This window comes from Eumetopias jubatus, unplaced genomic scaffold, assembly GCF_037043125.1.
Source record: "Eumetopias jubatus isolate StellerSeaLion01/CBP00866 unplaced genomic scaffold, mEumJub1_p1.0 scaffold_5, whole genome shotgun sequence".
Taxonomy (NCBI): domain Eukaryota; kingdom Metazoa; phylum Chordata; class Mammalia; order Carnivora; family Otariidae; genus Eumetopias; species Eumetopias jubatus.
In genome coordinates this window covers 102,818,912-102,827,697 of record NW_028274811.1, presented here as the reverse complement: position 1 = coordinate 102,827,697, position 8,786 = coordinate 102,818,912, and the positions used below count along the sequence as shown (strand labels likewise).

The 8,786-nt window shown below is 36.1% G+C and overlaps 1 protein-coding gene across 1 annotated transcript; it reads right to left on the bottom strand.

Moving 5' to 3' along the window:
- Positions 1-5,683: 5,683 nt before the first annotated feature.
- LOC114211920 (methylsterol monooxygenase 1) lies at positions 5,684-7,242 on the bottom strand. The gene has a single exon (XM_028106627.2). It carries the CDS (start codon positions 7,201-7,203, stop codon positions 6,322-6,324), a length of 882 nt encoding a protein of 293 aa, XP_027962428.1. The 5' UTR covers positions 7,204-7,242; the 3' UTR covers positions 5,684-6,321.
- Positions 7,243-8,786: the final 1,544 nt, after the last annotated feature.

Below are 8,786 nucleotides of genomic sequence, written 5' to 3'. Positions count from 1 at the left end.
TTTATTTCAGGGAGAAAATAGAAGCAATCCGAAGAGAATTTCCACTGGCAAATCTATCAGCCTTCCAGCTTTTGTAGCCATGTTTTATTACAATAGTGATCTGTCCCTGCTCCTGATATCAACCCCCTCCTATGTGTACTGGTTCCCAAATCTGAGTATATACTACTCAAGGAGATTGTTCCTTTGTTTACCCCTTGCTCTCCTTCATTATCAGAGTTCTTCTCTTTACTGTGTTATTGCCACCAATTTATAAACTTTCTAACTTTTCCCAACTTAAGAAATATAAACCAAACAAAAAACATTCCTTCCCTGTCACATCTTTCTTCAACTTCTGCCCTATTTCTCTATTATCCATTACTGTGAAGAGCAGCTCCCTATCTCTTCTTTCTCCTCTCATCTCCTTTGAACCCTTACCACTCAGGATCTCATCATCCCACAGAAATCACTCATGTCATGTCCTCACATTACTCAATGTCTCAGTAGCATTTGGCACTGTTAGATCACTTCCGCCTCTTGACATAGGGACTTCAGTTGACTTTGAAAATATCTGCTTTTCCCTTGCTGTTCCTTTCTCATTTTTGTGGCTGGATCTTCTTCCTCTTTTAGAATAGAGCTCAGTCCTAGATCCTCTTCTTTCTCTATGTACACCCATTGTCTATGGTTTTAAATATTACCTTTTCACTCATGGATAACTCCCATGTTTTTATGTTCGGTCCTTACTTCTCCCTTGAGATAGCCTTATATGCATCACTGAATCTCACAATATACATGTATAATTATTTTGTGCTTCGGCCCTAAAATATTAGTCAATCTTCACTCCTCTCTTTCTCTTATACCACATATCTGATCCATCATTAAGTTCTGTCTATCACAAACCTGACCCCCTCTCTCCACCTTTACATCTGCACCTTCGTCTAAGTCACCACTGTCTCTCACTTGGATTATAACCATAGTCCCCTAACTGGTTCCCTGCTTCTTGGAGTATCTTGCCTTCTTCAGACAAGAGTTTACTCAGCAGGTAGATGTGTTCCTTAACATAGAAACCAGATCATGGCACTTCACAGCTCAAAACATCAAACTGTTTTGCATAAACCATGAAAGCATGAAGATCAATTGGAAAAAGTCTGAGAAAGATATGTAATATGGTGTCATCAGTCAAGATGGCTATATTTTAAAGGGTATATTTTGAAAGCTGAGCCAATAGGCCCTGAGGATGCACTGTGTAAGTATTGAGGAAGAGAGAGCTGTCAAAAAGTGAGTCCTTGGTTGAGGGTTAGTGCCATTCGAGAGATGATTATGACATTTACCAAAATTAGAAGGCATGGTGCAGAACTGATTGAAGAAGGACCTGGGTCTCTAGCACCAGAGAAATGGGACAACAAATCCTTCAAGAAAAGAGCAATTTACTGAGCATTAGAATGCATTTTTACACCTGTGAGTAATCCCAGGCATTCTCCCTAAACATGCCCAAAGAAGTCTTAGATTTTTCATTCTTTATGAGAATGCTTTAGTCTAGATTGTCCCTAAGTTTCTCCCCAGCTTTTCACTTGTTTGATTTATAGCAACACCTGCTTCTCCACAACCTGACACTCAGAGGCTCCTGTTTTCACACAGGAAGAGAAGTTCTGGTTCCCAAAGTCAGAGGTAGGTGTTCTATTCTTTGTCCTCTTACTTTAACTTAATTATTTTGCATTTTCCTGACTTTTCCAGGCAACAAGCCAAATAACAGCTCATATGTATTAAATTCATGGCTTTTCAAGATACTTAAATTCATCTTTTTAAAACACCAATTTGAAATAGTTTGCTTTATTCAAACTGGGTCTCACAACTGTAGTACGGTAGGAGTACGTATATGTATAGTCAGATGTACTTCTTATTGTAGATCCCTCTCTATTAAAGCGTATTTTCCTGTGGTCAAATTCATCCAAACGAAAGATATCCCAGAAATGGCATAGGTAGCCATTTATAAAGAAGAAGGAGGGTAAAAGTAAACAAAGTAAGAAAGATTAATGTGCCCACCTTTAGGAATAATGTGCTGCCTGCCTGAAAAAGAACCAAGTACTGTTGTTTCCAATAATGCTTCCATTAATCAAAACCTGGATGTAACTGCATAATGAGGCAAAGAAGTTAATGGATATTAGAATATTGCTGTACTTTCTCCTTTACTGGCAGGAGTGGCAAGCTCAGGGTCTGTACCAGCGCCATTCTCTCTGTCCCAAATATTATAGCTGGAGAGAAAGAAAGGACTAGAGCAATTCCCAATGAGGGTTCTGCAGATCACTCCCCAGCATTGAAAGATGCTTCAGATATAAAACAGTTTCTCTGTTTATACATGTAGAAAACTTTGTATACTGTATAATCATCTTGTATATTTAGAAAACATATCACAAAGTCTCATGGTAAAGAAACCTGTTTACTTTTGTGGAATGCCAAGCTTCTCAAATTACTCTGCTAATATTTTAACAATCTACAATATACTTTGAGATGGGTGGAGTTATTCCCTTTTTACAGTTTACAGTTTCATTTACTTAATTACTAGAATTATCCAACTCGAACTCCACAAGTGTTAATACCATGGCTGAGGTACTGTCCTTACCTGGGCGCAGTGCTTGGTACAGATCTTGTGCCAAGTCGGTCTCAAAACTATTAATTCCATTTGAATCATACTCAGTTTAACATTCTGCCTGTTGGTGATGCAGATTGTCCTTTTCAGTTTTTGTCAAATTGTGGAGCCATTTCTCGAAAGCTTAGCTGATCTCCATGTGGAGTCTATCTTCTAGATCATGTTTGGAACTTATGTAGAGACCCAGCTTCAAGAAAATTCCACGTGTTTAATTCCAATTTAAAACCGAGAATTACCTTTTACTTGTTCAAAACCTACTGTTTTTAAGTTTCATGGAATTCTCTCTGGACTTAATTATTATGGTGTTTATTTGGTATAAAGGAAAAGCCTAAGAACAACTTGTCCCCCTGAGGAGAGGCCAGATCCAGAGGCCCACAGTACTTGCAGGAACCATATAATATGTTGACAGCACCTGAGCTAAGCTGGGGGTGCAAGCTGGTTGATTTGCATGGCTTTAAATGATCCCTTTGGAAGGAAAGGGATGGAAACCAACCACTTTCCTTTTGGAGAAGTTATTAGAAATTCTCTGGTAAATTAAAACAGTCCTAAAAAAGATTTTCTATCAAACAAAGAGCCTCAAAAAGGAGTTCATCATGAGGAAAGAAAGATCCAGCAGTCACCATGAAAAAGGTAGTTTGGGCAGAGAAAAGTGGCCTTCGTGAGGAACATGCAAGTGCTTAGGGCAAGCTTAGAGACAGAGACTCAACCGGTCAGTGTTATATAAAGGGCTCACACAGGGTAGGGAACTGCAGGAATATTAGCACAGCACAGAATTCAGGCATATTATACTGTGTGGGGTTAATTTTTTGTAGCCACATTGTGTGTTGGAAGTAGAAGCGCCTATGAGTCAAAATCTGGACTCTTAAAAATAACATGTCTAATTCTTTCTGTATGGGAATAGACTGACCCATTTGGCTTGAGTAGGCCCCTAGGGAGCTATAAATTTGAAGCAAGGGATTGCAGTGATTAATAGGCTTTTGACAAGATATGTGACTTTATTTTACATCTGTTCATCTTTTGTTTCCAGAATTGTTCTTATAGCTTCCAAATTCTAACCGCTTGGCTCTGTACTCATAGACCCTGTCCTTGTCTTTGAATTATTTTAACCAAATACTTAAACATATTTCCTTTAAAACAATGTTTGTCTTTTGTGTGTGGTGAGAAAATATGACATACCACAAAAAGGAGGATAAATTTGCTACTGAAAAATTCCCTTATCTGATAGAAATGGGGAAAATATTCACATTTCTCTGTGGATTACTTTATATAAAAACTTTTCAAATACCAAAGGAATAATCTGTCATTTTCTCCAATATCTAGCAAAAGTGTGTGCATATGTTAGATATTCAAAAAAATACCTGCTGGTTGATAGGAGGGCAGGAAATATGGAAGTAACAGGATGATATTCATCGAGAAGACAAAGACAAGACAACCAAAGCAGAGTGGGCACAAGAGACTAGAGGGACATACAACCACACATAGTTTTACTCTGTGCCTGGCATTATGCTAAGTGTTTTCTCATGTTATCTATTCAAGAATTCACCCAACAAAGCTATGAGAAGGTACTGTTACTATGCCCAGTGTAAGCACTAGTGAGGATATATGTCACAAAGTAGCAGAGCTGGGAATTTGACCACAGGACCGTTTGAATTTAGAATTCAAGTTTTTAACAATTTCACTATAATACCTCTCTTATAAAAATTGAGATTATCCCTATGTACCTCATGAAGTGTCAGAATAAAAATACTTTAAAATGTATTATAAATATAGATACATAGATATAAATATTTTCATATTTTTTTAAATCAAAAGACCAAATTTAGAGGTCCAACAGTAAAATGATTACCCTATTCCATCCCTCTCCCATGACTCTGGAATGTATCTCTTCTGTTCATTTTCCAACAGTGATGGTAGATGATGCAGATTTTGTATATTATTCTTTAATTTATGAGCAGAGAAAAGCACAGATTCGCAGCCTCATTAATCAACACTATTTGAAGATGGATTTTCCTTTTCAAACAAGTTGGTATCTATTGTGAGAGGAAAACATTCACTTTCTTCAAATGCTACTGCAATTTGGCAGACTGTCCTAGGACCCTGATGAATCTAGCACCTGGACACCCCAGCTAAATTATTCAGCTTTTCACGGTTTCATTTTCCTCTTCTGTATCATGAGGGTTGAAGCCAAATTTTGAAAAATCATCTAGTACTGAAATTTTGAAGACCTAGGTTAAGTACAACATTACATAAGAGATTTATATTTAGCTTATATCTGGACCAGTTTCTCTGATATTACTAGATTATAAATTCTAACTAAAGAAGCAGTGCTTAGTTTTTAGAAATTTGTTGATTTTTACTTAATTCTATTATAGTCAGAGAACAGACTTGGAATGATTTCATTTTTTAAAAAAATTGTTGAGATTTGTTTTATGGTCCAGAATATGGTACTTGAAAAGAATGTGAATGAATGTTAGGTAGAGCATTTTATACATGCCAATTCAGTCAAATTAGTTGATAGTATTGTTCCGGTTTTCTACATCTTCATTGAGTTTTCTGTCTACTTATTCTATCAATTACTGAGAAAAGAGAATTGAAGCCTCCAAGTAGAATTGTGGTTTGTCCATTTTTCCTTTCAGTTTTATCAGTTTTTGCTTCATTTGTCTTGAAACTCTATTGTTAGATGTGCAACAGTTAGGATAATTATGACTTCTCAGTGAATTGAACCTTTTATCTAATTTTTATATAATTATATCTTTATGTAATGTCTCCTTATACTATCTCTGATAATATTTCATTTTCTGATAGTATTTTCTTGTTCTGAAGTCTACTTTTCTTTTCTTTTACATTTTTAAAAATTATGTTATGTTAGTCACCATACATCATTAGTTTTTTTTAATCAGACAAAAAAATCACATTTATTTCAATAGTCCAAAGTGCAAATACAGCAAGTCAGTTCACGTTTCAAGATACAGCTTTAAGTATAATGAAAACTTGAAATACAAAAATGAAAGGGTAAATAGAAATAAAGCTCAATTTTTTAAAAAATTCAAGTAACCCGAAAACCTTTAGACTAAAATATTCCACTTACAACAATTCAGAAATGCCTTAATTTATACATACTAGTACAGTGCAATCCCAAAAGACTTCTCAAAGAAAGAGAATCACCCCAAACCGGTCAGCTCAGGACAAGAGTGAAGTTCTTGGTACTGGCTATTCCTGATTCGGCAGCCTCACTCACTGTCAACTGATATGGTTCAACCCATGATACTTTGATGTTTAAGCAAATTCTAAAAAATGTTTAAAGTTCAATATGAGGCCAACACCCTACTAAGAGTTTCTGAAATGGCCACTATATATTTAAAAGATTTTAAAGACCAATTTCAACTTCAGGCCTACGGTATTACTAGGCGAAAGACAGAAATTAATACTTTTTCCATTACTTAAAACCTTTCTGTAAGGTTAGCAACATGGCCTTTACAACTTCCTCATGAAAATCGTACTTAAATATATACTTATTTCTACACATACAGAACTTTTATGTAAAGTAGAAAAAGTTCCCACTAGGAAGATAATTAAAGGTTGTTAATGTTCTTTGTATCACTTAGCAGCCAAGACACGTTTATTTCTGCTCCGCAGAAGCAATGTTAGCTACTCGCTTCAATTCAGGAAAGTGTGTATGTTCAGGAAGGTTTAGATATTTATTCAGTCTTTTTCTCAATCTTCTTCATCTTTTCAATGTAGGCAATAAATTGAGAGTCTGTTCCAAAAATTCTATCCCACCATGTAAATGTTGAAGCATAGTTTCCGATGAAGTTCATGTGGTGGAAATCATGATGCCGAGAACCAGCATAGAAAGGGATCAGATTTAAAGGGTTGAGAGGAATGTCATAACCACTATGGACATCAATAGTTTCTATCAAACGAATAGTCACCCATGCCCAAAGGAGAATGACATGATCACATAAAAGCATGATTCCAATGAAAAATCCAGTTCCAAGAATCAGAGTTTCTAAGGGATGTGCATATTCAGCTTCCATTCCAAATGGAGCCTGAAACTCATGATGAACTTTATGAATATATTTATATATTCTTTTGTGATGTAAGAGCCTATGCAGGAAATAGTGCCAGGTATCCTCAATCACTGCACAGCCGAAGCATCTTGCCAAAAGCAGATACCATCTTGGCATTCTTTCCCAATCATAAGGTATATTAAAATACTCTGTAAAATAATAAGTTCCACAGATCAAAGGAAGCTGGATACAAAAGTGATTAAAGAGAAGTACTTTAAAACATTTCCATTGGTTTTCCCATGTTTCTGGTTTATCCTTTTGAATTTTGTACTTTTTCATGTAAGGTATAAATTGAAACAAAAATCCAGGTAAACAGAACAAGAAATAAAGGACCTCATGAACTACCAAGGATCCCCATGTTGCAATCTGGAACTTTGTATAATTATTCAATATATAGTTCCAAGCATTTTTAAATGTTTCTTGTAGAGGGTTTTCAGGTAAAAGTGAATCTACATACTCCACAGCCAAGGATGCTGAACTAAAGATGCTGATACTTTCATTTGTTGCCATTTCTCAAATCTCTGCTGAAAGCCTTAGAATTCTGGACGACCCCGCGGGAACTGCCACATCATTAGTTTTTGATGTAGTGTTCCATGATTCATTGTTTGGATATAACACCCAGTGCTCCATGCAGTACATGCCCTCCTTAGTACCCATCACCAGGCTAACCCATCCCCCCCAACCCCTCCCCTCTAGAACCCTCAGTTTGTTTCTCAGAGTCCATAGTCTCTCGTGGTTCATCTCCCCCTCCAATTTCCCCCCCTTCATTTTTCCCTGAAGTCTACTTTTCTGACATTAAGATAGTTATTCCAGATTTGTTTTGGTAAGTTTGCATGGTAAATATTTTTCCATCCTTTTACTTTTAACCAGAAGTATTTACATTTAAGCTGTGTTTCCTATACACAACATACAATTGGGTCTTGCTTTTTTATCCAATTGACAATCTCTATCTTTTAAATGACATGTTAGAATAACTATAATTATGGATATTGTTGGATTTAAACCTATCACTTGCTAGTGGACTTCTATTTGTTCTATCTATTCTTTGTTCCTTTTTCTGTTTTCTGCCTGCTTTCAAATTAAGTATTTTTATTATTCTATTTTATTTCTACTACTAGTTTATTAGTTATACCACTATTTTTTTTAATTTTTAGTGTTTGTCTTAGGGTTTATGATATGAATCCTTAATTTATCATAGTATACATTCAAATAATATTGTATGATTTCACTTAGAGTAAGAACCTTACAAGGCATTAATTTGTTTCACTATTCTATTTTTTGTGTTTTTGTTTTCACATTTTACTTTTGTGTATGTTATGAAACAAAATACATTTTCCTTCTAATATGCTAACCTGATTCTATTACTGCTTAAAACGCTTCATTCGTCCCCATTGCCTCAGAAAATTCCTTATGAAGCGTTTTGGTTGCTACTGAAGCATAACAAATCACCCAAGGTTAGAATTTCAGATATAGCACAGTGGGGATAGCTTGTCTCTGTTCCACAACGTCTGGGATTTCATTTGGGAATGTTTGAAGGCTACGAGTATCCCAACAAATGATGAGTGGTATCATGTAGAGGAGAATTCACTCACATGTCTGGTGGCATGGACTAGTTAGGGCTTCTTCACTGCATTGTGACTGAGTTTCAAAAGCAAATGTACCTAGAGAATAATACAGAAGTGCATGGCACTATATAATCTAGTATCAGAAATCAAAGTGTCCACCCAGGTTCAAGGGGAGGAAGCACAGGGCTTTCATGATTTGATCCTGGCTTACATCTCTATGGTATTGCCCTCACCTGTCTTGAACTCTTCTCTCCAGACATACTAATTTCTTTCCTTCAAATCTACCATATTTACTTGCCTCTTATCTTGTTAATAAAACTACCTCTCTCTCTGAAATATTTCCCCATCGTATACTCCCACCCTCCTCACATTTCCTGGCTGACTTCCTCCTAGGTGTTTTTCCTTACCTCTGATTTCTCTTCAAATCTGGGTTGTGCCTCTCTTCTATGTCCATATCACCCAGCATAGTGCTTGGAGCATGGTAAATGCTCAAGAAATATTTATTGAATGAATGGCTATCTCTCCCAA

Excerpts from the sequence above, each read along its gene's own strand:
- LOC114211920 (XM_028106627.2), bottom strand. The coding sequence starts at position 7,203 with ATGGCAACAAATGAAAGTATCAGCATCTTTAGTTCAGCATCCTTGGCT.